The following is a 16357-nucleotide window of genomic DNA, read 5'->3' as shown; positions in this document are numbered from 1 at the left end:
TGTGTGTGTGTGTGTGTGTGTGTGTGTGCGTGTGTGTGTGTGTGTGTGTGTGTGTGTGTGTCAAAGGGTAAGGGAATTGAGAGCATTTTGGGTCCATTCAGAGATTAGGAAAAACTGTTGGTCATGATGTGAAGAGCAGCTGGCTCTCTCACTCTTGTTACATTTCCTTTCCGTAGTATTCATGCTTCTTGAAAGTCTGGCAAAAAGTCTTATATTACCTCAGTTTAAGGCTATACAAGTATTACAAATGCACTTGTAATCATAAAACACAATTCTTTACACACATGCAAATTTTTGTGGTCCAAAAAGTAAACAAAACTAAAGCCATGTAACCAAATTTATTTATTTATTTATTTATTTCAGATCCTGCCTTCCATTATTTAGGGGCATATTGAAGAGGCATGTTTAACCAGAAATACAGTATATAATACTGGCTTTTGTATCTGTGGTAGTACAGTAAACCTTAATTCACTTGGTATACTGTGAACATTTTTTAACAAACGTAACATAAATTTGCCTCAAAAGGTTGGTGTTTTTTTTATTATTATTATTTTATTTAATTATTACTATTGCCAGCAAATCCAATGAAAAGACAAAAAAACAAGGGTTGATCCTACTAACATTAAAGTAACTACAATAAACATGGGCACTGTATTTTGAGTCAATGTGGGATTTACTCAATACACTGTCCTGGTGCTGTAAATACTCACTAGCATGCCAAATGTGTATTTATATGCAGTTTGTTCCTGTTTAAGTAATACTGATTTGAACAGTTACTGCATTTCTGTGATGACAATGTAATGTTACCTGCCAGCATGTTTTTTATTATATTTAAACTGAAAAGACCTCTGCCTAGATGTTATATACATCATACATATATACATATTACAAATTATATAAAGATATTGAATACTTGGGAAATTAGCAGGAGGTCCTATAATGTAACGCGTATGTGATTCCTGCACAGTTCTTGCACTTGCAAATTGAAATGATCTTGATTGCATTTATCCTCTCTTGGTCTTTCTCCTCCTCTCCCTCCAGTTCCATATCCCATCGCCTACCCCCTGCCTCCCCTTCAACCCACAGCATCGCTGGTGCTTCTGGGACCTCCTCTGCGTCCTCCACGCCCTCCTCCCGCCTCTCCAGGGGATCCACGGTGAGGAGCACTTTCCATGGAGGGCAGATCAGAGACCGTCGTCCTCCATCCCATGCTCCCCCAGCTTCCCCAACGCCGTCTCATGATGCCAGCCCGCTGCCCCACGCCAGGACCCGGGCCACGACCAACCTGCTAAGCAAACTCACCTCCAAGTTGACCCGCAGGTAAGGGGAGAAGCCAGGAGAGGGAGAAGGGAATGAAAGGATATAAGGTTAAAAAAGGATGAGTTTTACTTTTCTTTAGAGGCGTGAGTGTGACTATAGGTAAAACAGGAAGAGAGAGAACGATAACTCAAGAAACAAATTAACCTTTAACTCCAGGTTTTTTTTTGCTCATTCAGACATTTCCAAGTATTTTTAAGGGTTGTATGTTTTTGATGATTACTGCTAACCATCCAAGTGTGGTGAAGTGATAGCAGACTGCCTGTAAAAGCCTGTATAGGCTTGTAACTGGACAGCTGTTTTGCTAGAAACCTGTACATGATGATCATTTAGCTAACCTTGCTGACTCTCACCATCTCTTTCTTAACCAACACTAACCTACCAGCCTTTCTTCTCTAATGATAAGGCTTCACAGGCTTCAGACCTGGGTCTAATAGTGTTTCAACATTAATACTTCTGTTTGTTTTACTTGTTTAAACTAGAGGCCTGTGCTTCTTTTCAATTAAACGCCTGCCAAAAGTTGTGGGATTTCTGCCAATTACAACATTTTCTATTGAAAATGGGTCTTCCTCTTCCCATGGGAAACAACAAATGTAGCCCTTATGAAATAGTAGATAAGATATATGAAAAGACAAACCTTATTATTAACATTAAAAAATAAAAAAAAATTTAAAAAAAAGCTTCAAGAAGAGGCAGTAGGAACACAGATTGTGTTCCTCTTTATGTTGTTTTTTTTAGCAACAGAGACAAACAAGACAGACAACTACTGGTGTCGTTGACAGAACTCATTTATTTGGGGGGGTTTAGAATTAAGGATGGTCATTTCTGATCTTTAAATGTATCCATAGAGAGATTAAAAAAAAGAGCAACGCCGAGTTTGTGAAAAAAGAGTAGGCGAATCAGAGAGAAATAAAATAAAATTTGACTTAATTTGGGACTAGGGAGCATATAGTTTACTAGAAGTCAATGGATAAAACATTTCATCCTGCAGAAGTGATGTCAACCGTTCGCCGCCACCAGTAATAAAAGGCCCAATCCCGTTGCAGCCCTTTATCTAAACTTGTTACATTTCTGCAGTTGGATATTATGTTCAATTCAAGAAAAAAATGTAAAATCCAATTGTGTAACGTGCACTTTTCAGCTTCTGTCATCAACTGTTTTCCTGATGCAGTTAACCTCACCCGGGTGGGACTCTAAGCTGGTACAAACAAGCCTATTTGACCCAGGTCTGCTGGTCAGGTGGACATACTGGATGTCTTTCACTGTCAGTTCTTCTCTGCTGCTTATTGTTGCTTTATCTGTTGGTTTGTTTGTTTAATTCTTTAACAACTTTTGCTTTTCCTTGCCAGTCACCTGCCAATCTTCTATCCTTCTTTTTTTCCTGAACTACAGTACATACAGTTTGATTTGTACTTCTCTGCCTCTTCTACCTGTGCTTCTTACTGTCTGTCATATCTATATTGTCTTCTCCCTCACTTGCTTTCTCTTTTGTTCAATGTCTCTCTGACTTTCTGCTGTTAATTTTCCTTTTTTTCCCATTCCTCTCATCCTCTCTTCATCTCCTTCTCTTCTTCCTCTCTCCTCCTAGGGTCACTCTTGACCCTTCTAAACGTCAGAGCTCAAACAAGTCCATGTCGGGCTGCACCCTCCCACAGGGGACAAAAACAGTTAGTAAGTCTTCCTTTCCCATGTTTTCTGGCTGCTTCTGTCTGTCTGACTGTCTGCCTGCTTGCCAGTGCCCTGTCATTCCCTTTACCCTTCATTCGCTGTCTGTCACAGGTTGGAGTTTAGTTGTACAAACATTTATCTGAAGAGGAGCTTCTCTACAGGCAGGAATTTAATCAGCGTTTGAGTTAAATTGAACCTGCGGTGCTCTGGCATCGAGAACAGTCCATCTGTACTGACGTAAACTGGAAAACCTCTTTTCCTTTAAAGATACAAAGTTTATTTTCTTCTTTTTTTTGCTACGTTTTCCACCGAGAAGAGACTAAGGCTTAAAGACAGTCGCTTGTTGGGCCGTTCTTTGCTGTTGTCCATAATAACCTTTAACCATATTGTAATTCAATTGGTCTGAGAGAAAACTAGACTTCTGGTATGCTGTCTGGTATGATTGCGAAACGTGTATTAAATTGCATTTTATGTGGTGTTAAAAAGGTCTTTAAAATATGAAATTTAAATGGGTGAGCACTGCTGAAACCCTGTCAAGGTTTTCTCATCACATTGATGTAAAAATCTTTTAAATTCTAATAATGCCAATTTGCCATAAATCAGTCATATTACAGTATGACCATATACTGCACATGTTGAAAGGGTAGTTACCTCAGTATAAATAGATTACTATCGTTTTATGGTATACAGTATATTGTCAATATGTCCACCCTTGTTTGTAAAACTGACAACGGTGGGTTAGGGTTAGAAACTCCAGACTTCAAAGCATCTCTGTAGAAACGTAGAGGCTGAACTAAGGCTTCATTCTGACTGAGGACATTTAGGAGCCTCGCCTTGGAAGCTTAAGCTCTGGCCCAGTTTAAACCCAGCTTTATTCTGTGACCAAAATTCTTATCCAGCAAACTTGAGTTTCTAGGACTGCCGTCGAGGTTTGACTCAGTTTACAAGATTATTTCTTCCTGTAAAGCAGCTCTATCTCAAAACTGTATGTTTATGTGACTTAAATCTCAGCAGCTGCCTGCCTGAATGTCTCTGTCTGTCTGGACTGCTTGTGTCTCTGCTGGCTGGGCTTTCTGCTGGAGCACTCACTAGAGGCTGTAGGTGGCACAGCATCATTACCTGCTTCCAACAATAACACAACCGGTTTTTTTTTTTCTGGGACAACAGGGTTGTGAAGTTGTTTTTTGTTATAGTGATTTTTTTTTTAGATGCGAGTGTTCAAGTTTACCCTTATTACTAGACAGTCGTTTTGAATGTTAGCGTTGTCTGTTACTCACACACAACACACTCAGAGTCACAACTCGATTTTGAGAATAAGCAACGCGATGAAGATGTGCGTGTGTGTCGCCAGGAGTATGTGAGTTTATTGCAACTCAACTGTACAAGTCTGAGTCATGTAATCAACACCATATGTTTGCTCATGCTGTTAACAAAACAGCAGGAATGTGGGATCTCTGCGAGTAGAGGATCCAGGACAGACAGGAAAAGGGGGGATGGTGCATTATTTGTGTTTCATGTAGGACAAAGGTAGGGGGAAAGAGGATGAAGAGAAGTGATAAAGAGAGAGACTCGCTGTCTTTGAGGTAAACTACTTCATTACTACCGGTAATGTAGTGTGCATTAGCATTGCTGTTCTAATTATTAGGGGTGAATATTTCTCATTATCGTGTATGATTGGCAATACAGAGACATCATGGCACAACTTTGACACATTTCCAGATATCCAATTTGATTTAAAATGTTTCAGTGATCTAAAACCTTCAAACGTAGGTGTAGTTTTTGATGTCAGTCCTTCAGAATCAAAGAGCAAAGGCTTCTTTCTAGAGCCAACTTTTTGCACCGACATAAAACAGTCTTATAAAGAGGAAAGCTGTGGTCAAAGAGGCGTGGAGACCAGTGCTTTATACCAGTATTAAGCGACATTGAATGCAATGTGCAACATTGTGTTTTGATTAAGTTCTTTTTATGCTGTTGCAGTCACAATGTCCGGTGATATCCACTGATAAATGTCACTTGAAGAAATTTAGAAAAATGATAACTGAAGTAGGAGTAGGTTGAAGGAATGCGGAGACTGCAGAAGGGTGAATAATAATACTTCATCATAAAATAATGTCTTTCTTTAGTGCAACTAACTGATTTCTATTGTCTAATCTGTCAATGAAAGGGTAACTACCGTTTTTTTCAACCCTATTTTCCTATGTTTTTGTGTCTAAGTGACTGATGGGAACAACAATCTTTGACACTGGTCCAGTATTAAGCGAGATCGCTGCAGTCGGCAGCAGCGAAACAGGCTACAATATAAGTTAATAAGGCAATTGTCCAGCTTGTATGTACGTTCACAAAAGTGCTCGTTTTGCCACCGATGGGCTCAGATTAATATTCTAAGTGTCTGACAACATTATGGGAAGGATTTCTAATGAGGTCGACCTTTCTGTTAAAGAGTAAGATCCTTTTTTTAAACATAGAAACATCTGCGAAATTGCGTTCGCTAAACCCACCAGACTCTACATAATAAAACTATGAAAAGCCGTTTTGGGTCGTCTTTCTACATCATCATTACAACTCTAGTTTGGGTTGAAATAAACACATAGTTTATTGATTTACATGTAAAAATATGTTGGCTCTATACACGCTAAAAGTATTGTTTTTTTAAATGGAGTCTGGTGGGTTTAGCGCTAGCGACCTCAGAGCTGTTTCTGGTTAAACAAAACCGTCTCAAAGAGGTTTTAAAAAGGCCTATCTCTGTAGGGATCCTTTCCATAATGTGTTAGAATAATAATCTGAGCCTTTTTAGTGGACCAAACTGATGCTGAACATTTGCCCCATAGGGTTACATTGCAGCCCGGTCTGTGGCTGCTGGTTACAGCGTTCATGCTTAATACTGGACCAATTTCAAAGATTGTTGTTCAGTCACTTAAACATAAAAACATAGGAAAATAGGGTCCAGGTTGAAAAAAACGGTAGTTACCCTTTAATTCTTGATAAATGATTAATCGTTTTGTCTATAAAATGTCAGAAACGGTTTAAAAATGTCCATCGCAAGTATATACTGTATCTTGATGTCTTGTTTTGTCCGACCAATCCCAATACTATTTAGTTTACAATTGAAGGAGATGAAGGAAACCAAATAATCACATTTTAAATTTCTAAAAACATTTCTTTTCCTAAAAAATCACTCAAAACAAATAATTGATTATTAGAATTGCTGAATCTCTGACGAGTCTAGTATATACTGTACATTACTCTCGAGATTTTCTCTCAACTGATTTGAGGTTAGATTACACCTCCTGTTGTGATCACATAGACAACATTCACAGTGTAAATAGCAGAAATATTGTGGTAACAGTAAACCAAGTGAAGTATGACTTTCAGTTTTATAATGGTAACAACGCGATAGCAATACAAAGGGGAGAAAAAGGTTTGCACTCTTGAATGACCTGTCCTCAACATTTTAAAGTTTTAGTTGTAAATATTCATGTCTGGGTTAAAAGAATTGAGTCTGCATTATTGTAGCTTTGAACCTGTGACATTAGGATTACACAGCATATGTCTGAGTCCTCTGCACGAGCTAAATGCTTGTAAGAAGCCTGCACCAGTCATCCTGACTGACCCAGCGTCACTGCCATTTTTAATCAGGATTAGTTATGCAACCAGGATTAATCCTTCTCTTAAACTGGGATCTTGCACAGCTCTCTCTCAAGATACTGGGATCTTGCACAGCTCTCCCTCAAGATACAAGCCGATTGTCCCGTTTCACTGCTGCTAGCTTCTCTCACTCCTGACACTTTTTGCTCCTCTTTCTTTCACTCGCTCACTCTCAATCCTTCATACAGATTGCACAATCTGGCACACATACTGCACAGTTTATACTAGAACTCGGTATCGTTTAAATAATAATACCAGTCCCCTTAAAGTGATACCAATATAGAGTAGTTCATTTGATTTTCCTTATGTTTTTTCTACGCTTGCGGTGATTGGCTGTGAGAAAAAACATACAAAAAGTCGTTTTTTTCTAGATCTGGGTACAAAAAGGATTGAATGCAGTGTTTTGATAATACATGGTACTGGGTTTATTTCGGTCGATACCTTTTAAAGTATTAAGTACCGATACCCAGTCCTAGATTATACACAGATAGTCCCTAATTCAATGCATAAGAGTATGTCTAGTCTGTCACTTCATACTCTTCATTCACAAAACAGTTAGATAGATTCCTAAATCCTAAATATAGTAAAGGTTGGACACTCCAGTCTCAAAACGTTGACATAATTATTGTTGAGTACAAAGATTTCAAAAGAATCGTACAGCTACCTGTTCTTTCAGCAACATAATGGTGTTAAGAGTCACATGTTCCCAACAGAGTTGCTGGAATGAGGTCTAGTGTTCTTAAGCCATCAGGAATTACCCTCCAGATATCTGCTGGATAATTATCTATATATAATCATTCATAAATGCTGAGGAGCAATCCAGTGTTTATCTATGTGCAGGGATCTATACATGTCATTTCAGAGAGGTGACACATAAAACATGTATTGAGATCTAAAGCACAGCCCTGCAACAGCTCCTCAGTCAGAGCCAGGGTCACATTACAGAAAGTTTCATTTTCAGTAAATAAAAAAAAAAAATCAAGTCTTACTGCTCGCTCCTCCAGGCCACCCCCAGTTCCTGGAATAGAAACCAGGTTGCCAGGTTGGTAGGGCATAGAAAATAGCAACAGGAGCCCCTGGTGGCCAACGGAGGGAAGTGCAGTATGCAGCCTTAAACTCAATAGTACCTGGAAGCCTCTTATGTCCTTTAGAAGATACTTTAACCCAAAGCACCGTACAGCAGCCATGAGCTCATACATCCTGGATGTGTATGGCCCTTCCGTGTGGCATGTGCAATAATCTACTCTCTAAGTAAAAAATTGCATAGCTACATATGAGTAGAAGATTAGACTTCAGTCTGTCAGTACAGAAAAATACTTCGCACATCTACAACATGAGACAGGTGCTTCGGAGGGGGACAAGCAGGTCAAAAGTAGAAGAAATATTTTATATAATTTTTGCAAGTTAGACGGTGAAGAAAGAAGATCCCACATGATTTTGATATAGAACATAAGCTACATGTAAATTCAGTCAAACTTGAAAATGTAGGCAGGGATGGTAACAACAGTAGTGAATGAATACAGTAAAAGAAGAAATGTAACATAACCAAATCAAACAAACCCAAATGATGATGGATGTGAGGGAAGAGGTAGACAACTGACACTAACACCAGTTTATATAGCTTGGTAGCCCGTCAAATCAGGTTAACTTTCAGATTTCCATGTTATTACTTAGCTGCAAAGTTCTACCCCTTTTTTTTAAACCATAAACCATACAAAAATAACGCAGTTTGACACTGAAAACGTGCCAAACAAAAGTTGTGAAATGCAGGTAGAAAGACTTTATAAAACGTACCACATGTCAAAAATAATTATTAGAAATCATAGAATAAATCAATGAATGTACAGTACATCTGATATCATCTGGTTCCTATCAATCGACTGAGAGTCACAGAAAGAAATGAAAGTAATCCCAAGAGACTGTAGCCTCTTTTAAACCACGCTTTACGGATGTTAATCTTACATCCACATCTTCATTAATCCACACTGTGACAGCAGTTAAAATCAAGTACAGACAAAAGTAAAATATTTTTTTGCTCTAAATGAGGCTGGTGTTCTCTTTAAACACACACATTTGTGTTTTTATAAGCATTAGATTTGTATTTGTGTGAGTCAAGTCTGGCCACCACTGTGTTTTGTGTGCATTCAGACCTGGTTCTCTGCTCTGGATTCACTCCCTCTACATTTGTCTATCCATCTCATTCGTTTTGTTAGTGACTTTGACATTTTGTTGTTTCACGTTCATGCAATGTTCCAGTGTGGTGAGTGTAGGTTGGTGATGATCCATCTGTGATTTGAAGACGAGTTGTTGTGTTTTGTGTTGTGATTGGCGTGGATTGACTGACCTAGCCATGCAGCTATTTGTGCATTAAAACAGGAAGTTTGGGGGGGAGCTGGCGGGGGATGTTGCTGTAAAATACTCGATTGGACAATTGATTCCTAACGGATACGTTTTTCTTCCTCTTGAGGGTCACAGACGAACCTGAGAGAATCAGCAGATCTCCGGTCACAAGGTGAGCTCACGTTTACATTTTTTTTCCAACACTGACACACCGAAGTGCAAAAGTAGAAATTTCATGTGTGCATTACAAGCAGCCTGCTTTTTTCTTATAATGTATCCATCAAGTACTTAAAGGATGTTAAAGCAATACTTTACCCTCAAAATGACCATTTGTATATCAATTACTCAGAGTGTTGCCCTGAACTCATGAAGAAAACTTGGTTTTTGTCACATGGCTCCGTGGTGAACGGGGAATCCCAAAACGGAGAAAATTTGTGATGAATTGAAGTAATAGGGTGACGAGTTTAACAACAGCAAAACTATATTGTTTGTAAACTATATTTACGAACTCACATAACCCATGCAGTATAATTCAAGTCTCTTTCATCCAGCCGTCTGCTCAGTAATTCCCAAACACATGCATTCTCGCCAAAACCTTACTATTTAAAACCCTTCCGCCACTCGTCTGAGAAGCTTGCCTAGGTGCACTTGTTGTCCGCGCAATTCTGGACAAGTAGCGCGCCTGCGCAACCGGGAGATTTCTATGGAAGTGTTGTGTGATACAGTTTTGCTGTTGTTAAACACAGCCCTATTTCTTCAATTCATCAAGACTTTTTCCTCTCTTTTTTTAAATTCTCCATTCACCGTGGAGGCATGCGACAAAAACTACGTTTTCTTTATGAATTCAAGGCAACACTCAACAAATGGCCATTTTGAGGGTGTCCTGTTCCTTTAAATGCCTTTAGTGAACTCCTCAAGCTATAGATAAGAGACGATGTTTTGCGTGCTACACATTAATGACGGTGTTACTGCTGTTGTTAAAAGAATAGTTAAACATTTTGGGAAATGTGCTAATTTGCTGTCTTGGCGAGGAAGATATATTTTGTATCTAGCTTTATCAATTCAAAAATATGAGTGTCAAAACAGCCAAAGGCTATTTTATGGGGGTCATAAGAAATAAGCCGGCACATAACCCTCAATAAAACAGCGAATTGACGTTTTTACACTCCTGTTTTTGTTCGGATTAAACAAACAAGATGTAAGGTGTAAATTAGTGAGCTTTAGAGGTGCTGGAAGTTTGGATTTGGTTTCCTGAGTGCAGAGCCAGGTTAGCTCTTTCCCCTGTTTTCAGTCTTTATGCTAAGATAACCAGCTACAGACATGAGAGTGGTCAATCAGCAAGAAAACAAAATATTTCCCAAAATGTTGAACTAACCGAAGCTTTCATTCTCAGCCTGACTATTCTGAAGGTAATTCAACTCTAGCACTTAAATCTGATTCCTTTAATCTCTGAGTAAAATACATTGACAAGGATGTGTTGTATACAGAGAACCGTTTGTGTTCACGCTGCAGCTGTAAATGTTTTCATTCTTAGGTGGGACTGATTTCTTCTGATCAGTTTCTAAACATCACAAGTCTACACGGATTACGTATCCAGCACAGATCCTGAATCGTACTACTCTCGATGCCGACTTGTGATGGATTTTTTAAAATTTAATTTTCCTCTTTTTTGTGTGGTGAGGACACAAGGAAATACAGTAAAATAGATTCGAAAGCTCTCATCAAGAACGTATAATTGCTATAAATGATCAAACACCTGTAACCACAATGGCTGCAGACAAACCAATTGCTTATTGTTAGTGTCACAAAAAACAAAATTATCGTACATTGTGGAACTTTTGGCATTATTATTGATTGTATATCATATTGAGTAGGGCTGCACAATATATCTTTTTACAGTCATCGCAATATCAACTGGCACAATAAACAAATCGCGAAAGGCTCCGACATATACGCTTTAAAATGTAACTGTCATTCTTTGTTAGTGCTGCATTTTATATTCAATTCAATGTTCACTTTGTCCAATAAAAGAATGTTGGAAATGATTTCCTTTCATTTTTTTAAATTTAACGTGCAATTTGTTGTATTTTAGCAGAATACTGAAAGCAGCGGAAATGCAGAACTGAGTACACTTTAATATCTGTTTATTTAGTAATGTTATCGCAATATTAAACAACGTTATGACATATCACATATTTTCCTCATATGGTGCAGCCCTAATATTGTGTGCAAAATGACGATACAATTCGAATATTATTATTCGGCAGCGCTGTTCTAATTAGCATTTAAAGTTTTTGCTATTTCATGTAATTCATAGGAGACAACTGCAGCCATTATTTTATTTTAGATGTTCACTCTTTACATGGAAAACAATCATACACAACAAAGTATAGAAAGCCACCTTTATTATAACTTTAGGGACACTGGTTAGAACCTTAAAGACACAATACTGTAACAGAAATTAACTATGAAAAAATATCGGTTTCATTTATGGGTTACGTCCCAAAATTCTCATGAAAAGTTGCAACAAAAGCATTTACCAAACCTAGCTTATATTGGTATTGATCTTGCTCTCTCGTTTTATTTAAACTGTATTTTTCTCAGGGTTATCTGTGTCAGCCTATCCTTATGTTACTAAAGGTCTTATGTACTTCCTCTCAGCCTCGGCTGCTTCAGCCCAGTCTCAGTCTCAGGTTCAAACCAGCAGGTAAACCAGCAGCACCAGGCTAACGTTAGCCAACAGACTGTGGTACTCCTTGTGGTAGATGATCCCTGCGGATAGAACCGCGTCAGTGTGTCTATCAAGGGCTCAGTCCCTCAAACTCTTTATCCTCCCACACCAGCAGGCTGATGTTTTTTAGATCGTTGTGTGTTAGTTGATGTTAAGTGTTATTAATTACATATACATTTCATTATAAACTCTCATTCAGGAACAAAACAGTTGTATTATCAATTTCAGATTGACCTAAACCCCTCACATGAGCAATTCATCTGAGGTGGGTTGGATTTGCATTAGCGCTGTACCAAATGTCTTTTTTTTAACTTTTGAAGCTTCTAGTGAGGTTTCCGAATGCATCTTCGATCTTGTAGTCATATTTTATGATGTCAACCCCCCCCCCCCCCCCAAAAAAGAAAAATCTAAAGTCCTTGAACGAAATCCTCAAATTAAATAAAGTGATTCATCAGTTTAAATGTGTTGAGCTTTTTCTATTAAATCCACTTTCTTCAATGAATACAACTCATTAGTTTTGTCAACATAAATACATGTAGGCAGCAGGCTGATCCAGTAAGGACAAAAAAAATTATGAAATGATAATCTAAAAGTTATAGCAACATTACGACACGAGTCGGAAACAATTCTGCGCAGCCATCACTGGAATCTAGCTCAAATAGTATACAATATTATTTTAGCAACTGTGCAAAAATGCAGAGTTTGAACAAAATGAATAGACATGCAAATAAAGAATTAGAATTTGAATGTTAAGGTTATGGATGAAGCTTCAAACTATTTGGTCCAGCCCTAATTTGCATATCCCTGTGTACATCCATTGTATATTATTAAAGAAAAGAGATGTTTTAGACTAGAAAACCTATCTGTGACCTAGATTGCTATGTAGAGATATAAAAATCCAATAATGTATGATATTAATATTTTTTCTTCTCCTCTCCCTTCCCCTAACCACTCATACATTCACATTCATACAACCATACTTTCACTTGCCTACACTTCCTTTACACATCCATCTCACTTTATCTCAAAAACCCATTTATACTGAAATCCACGCTCCTACATTCATATCTGATCTCCTGCTCTCACACCTCTCCTCCTCCTCCTTCATTTTAAACCCTCCAACCCTCCTGCTGTAAACATCCCATCTCAACCTTGCCCTGTCCTTTTTTCATTTTAAATCTTTCTACATTTCCTCCTCCATCCTCTGTTTGCATCGTCCCTTCACTCCCCCCCACCCCCTTCCAGTCGCCATCTATCTGGGCATCAGAAAGCGGTCGAGCCCCGGACCCCCCGATGCGGCTGGGATGTGAGGGTGCGGAGCCCCCGCGACCCGGCCGAGGTGGTGCTAGCTCTGCGCGAGGCAGCGCAGGGCTGTGGCTGCCAGGTCCACCTCGCCGGGCCTTTCCTCCTGTCCTGCACCCACGGAGCAGCCGGCGCCCGCGTGGCCTTCGAGGCCGAGGTCTGCCAGCTGCCCAGCGGGCTGGGCCAGAGCAGCGGTGTGAGGTTCAAGCGCCTGTGGGGGGCACCGTTAGCCTTTAGAGACATCGCCACCAAAGTGTCCAAGGAGCTGGAGCTCTGAGGGCGACAGGAGGCGGGGCAGATTGATAACAGACTGGACCGGTTGATGAATGAGGAGGGATGAAGAGGAGGAGGAACAACAAGGAAGAAAGCATCGCCTCCTCCTCTTCCTCCCCGGGCTCCACCTCATCGGATGTGGCTAACGATGCCTCGCCTCCGCCAAAGACCACCAATCAAAAGACAAACGGATGCACAGACACGGATAGACCGCCATCGGCAGACTTATGATGACCCTTGACCATGGAACTGTCAGTGACCTACGACCCCTGCTTGAAACACACCACCACCTCCATATTACGTGAGCCCATGGAGTCCGGTTTTTTTTTTTTTTTTTTTTTCCTCTCTTTCACGATTTCATGTTTGATGACAATGAGGATGGTGTTGCTGAGAATGATGGAAGATTGATAATTTGTTGTCGACATTGTTATTCCTGTTGTATCATATTTGTTGTCATCATTCCTTTTTAAAGAGCTGCTATTTAAAGAAATGTTTTAAATTTTTTTGTGTATTAAGTTTATTTTCTTTCTTTAATGCTTTTAAAAATGGGCCGAAGTTTGACGTCTGTTTCTCTGAAGCAGACGTCACATATTTCAGAAGTGAGGTCGCAGTCTGACCTCCGGCCTCTAGAGGGAGACATGCAGAAATGCAGAGACTTGTGACAGACTGAATGAAGCATAGCGGCCTTTCTGCCCATCCATTGATAACGCCCATTTACAGCTCAGTTGGGATTTTAATCATTTGTTTTGTACCATTTCTGGTAAAATGTTGCCTCTCTGCCTGTCATCTATACTGTATTCTCCACTGTGTATTTACAGAGGAGCAAAGCTGCCTAATAATACAGGACCCAGCTGATATGTTGTATTTGGGAACCTGATCATTTGAGCGTATGCTCTGCTCCTTACATATACTCTACTTCGCCCAGTGTTTTGTCCAATGCTAACTTAATTAACAAGCAAAAGTACTCTTTAAAAAATTTAAATGACATAACATTCAGTTGGTTTAAAGTGCAAAGTAGAATTTATTTCTACAAAAAAACTGGATCTCCAACGGGAACAATGATTTGAGTTTTTATTACACAACAAGGTGTTGTCAGCTGGCCTGTATTTATTTTAGTTTTTGAGTTTCTTATCTGGAAAAAAAGCCACTTTATATTATTTCTCACTCAGCAGGTTTTGTCTATTAAGATTAGAAAAGCAGGTCAGCCAGAGTACATTTTTCAGAGACCGATACGTGCTGATTCAACTATTAGTTAATTAAATAAAGTTAGTTTAACATTTAACTAAACTATACTTTTTTAACCAAAACAAAATAAAAATAGATTTTTTTTTCCCCCAGCCCATATCGTATGCTTTCACTGAGTGCCCAGACAACTGATGAGATTAAATCTCTCCCACAAATGGCTTCTTCTTTTTTTAAAAGCTCAACAAATAAACCCTTGCATTAAATACTGATACAAGTTTTTATCTGATTTAAATTTAACACGGTATGATCCAAAGAAATACAAATCGTCATCCTTTTCCTGCAAGGCCAATGCGGACATCGTTCAGAAACCCAATTCAACAAGAAGCTAAAAAGCCTTTATTGGTTGTCAAACAATACAGAAGTTAAGCAGCCACAGATTTGAACACCAGTAAAAGCAGTGCATTTTTATTTTTTCCAAGCTACTTTTTCTAATTTGATTTCACATTTTTCCCATGCACATGATTACAGTAGCTCATGCTGGTTTAGAGTAAATGGAGGAGAGGGAGGTTTTACTGGTAGCACTTAACAATATCACAGTCTGTCAGAACGCCACTGCCATCCGTTCCTCTAATGTAGTGCAATACAGTCCCAAAGCCAAGAATCTAGACTTGAATAGGCATCGGCTCAATAGGGCCCCTCGCTTGATTTCTTTTTTAATTGTTGGTATTGCTGATATGTTGTTAAAATTCATTGAGCACTTTTTTTTTGCTTTTTAGTCAGGATTGCATTGTACTGTACTGGCAGAGTTTTTAATTAATCAGTATTTTTCTTTTGTAAATTGTTACAAAATCACACATTTTAAAGCCCACTGAAGTGAATAATTGCCATTGAGTGCCCTTCTTTCCTCTACTTCCCTCAGTGAAACCAGCTGGAGTGATGGCTTCAGGTTTCCAGGTAGAAGTGCCACAAATGTAATATTTAGGAAACTGAGGTAAAAAAATTCAAAATGGCGAACTGTCTCCATAAAGTTTTGTCAGTTTTCTTTCGTCCAATAGTACATTTATTTTGTGTTCTTAACCTCAGCAACACTTTTGATATATAGAAGCTGTAGACCTTAACATCTGTCGACCAATCAGGCTGCAGCACTGCTGTAACGTGTACTGTTGACCAATCAGATTCCAGTATTACTGTAAAAGGTGTATGACTGTTAATCAATCAGATTCCTGCCTCATTAAGCCACTATATAATTTCAAAGCATGCAACGCTTCAAGATGGGACCTCGAATGTTGGAGAAATTTGATTTTCTTTTATAAAAACACGTTGCTGCTCTTTACAGAACAAAACTACCAGAGTGCTCCATTGATCATATATTGACACTGAAGACTCCAAAATCAAAAGGTTATTGTACTTGTACTGTAATTTTATGAAGCCAAGCAGTTATAATTTGTACTTTAGAAGTATGCAGCATTTAACAAAACGCGGATATGTAAAAGGAAAAGTTGGATGAGATACAGCAGATATTTGATCTTCACGCTGTAAGGTCTGCAGGAATGTATCTGTTTAATGGGAGATTTTAGCTGCAGCTGGTATCCATCACTGTCTGAAAATGTGAAGCTGTGATTTAGGGCTAGTTTTTGCATTTGTTTTTGTTGTGTACAACTGGGCCTCACTCTCAGAACCTGTTCTGTAGAAACAGTTAGAGCCATGCTTGAAGGCTACAGTTCTGTTGTATAGTGTGTTTGAAGCTGTCGCTGTTGTCCAGAAAACTTAACTTATGGGCTGAAATTATGGAAATGATCGACCTGCAATCCTGCATGTCTCCTAGGAAATAATGTGTGACACAAAAATAAAGACTTTCAACCTCGTATTTCATGTCTATTTTATTATCTAAAGGAT

At 38.9% G+C, this 16357-nt stretch overlaps 1 protein-coding gene across 3 annotated transcripts in view; it reads left to right on the top strand.

The window, feature by feature from the left end:
- mark4 (microtubule affinity regulating kinase 4) overlaps positions 1-16328 on the top strand; it is a 64880-nt gene extending 48552 nt beyond the window's left edge. The window contains exons 15-19 of one of the 3 annotated variants that reach the window (XM_036001015.1): positions 1042-1320; positions 2906-2988; positions 9098-9142; positions 11632-11677; positions 12947-16328. In XM_036001015.1, coding sequence (XP_035856908.1) covers positions 1042-1320; positions 2906-2988; positions 9098-9142; positions 11632-11677; positions 12947-13280 — 787 coding nt within the window. In that variant the 3' untranslated portion in view covers positions 13281-16328. The remainder of the gene's footprint in view (positions 1-1041; positions 1321-2905; positions 2989-9097; positions 9143-11631; positions 11678-12946) is intronic. The other 2 variants (XM_031304173.2, XM_031304174.2) reach the window with 2 other exon arrangements.
- The last annotated feature ends 29 nt before the right edge of the window (positions 16329-16357 follow it).

Source organism: Sander lucioperca, chromosome 5, assembly GCF_008315115.2.
Source record: "Sander lucioperca isolate FBNREF2018 chromosome 5, SLUC_FBN_1.2, whole genome shotgun sequence".
Taxonomy (NCBI): Eukaryota; Metazoa; Chordata; class Actinopteri; order Perciformes; family Percidae; genus Sander; species Sander lucioperca.
The sequence above is the reverse complement of the archived record's forward strand: the minus strand, read 5'-3'. Positions and strand labels throughout refer to the sequence as shown.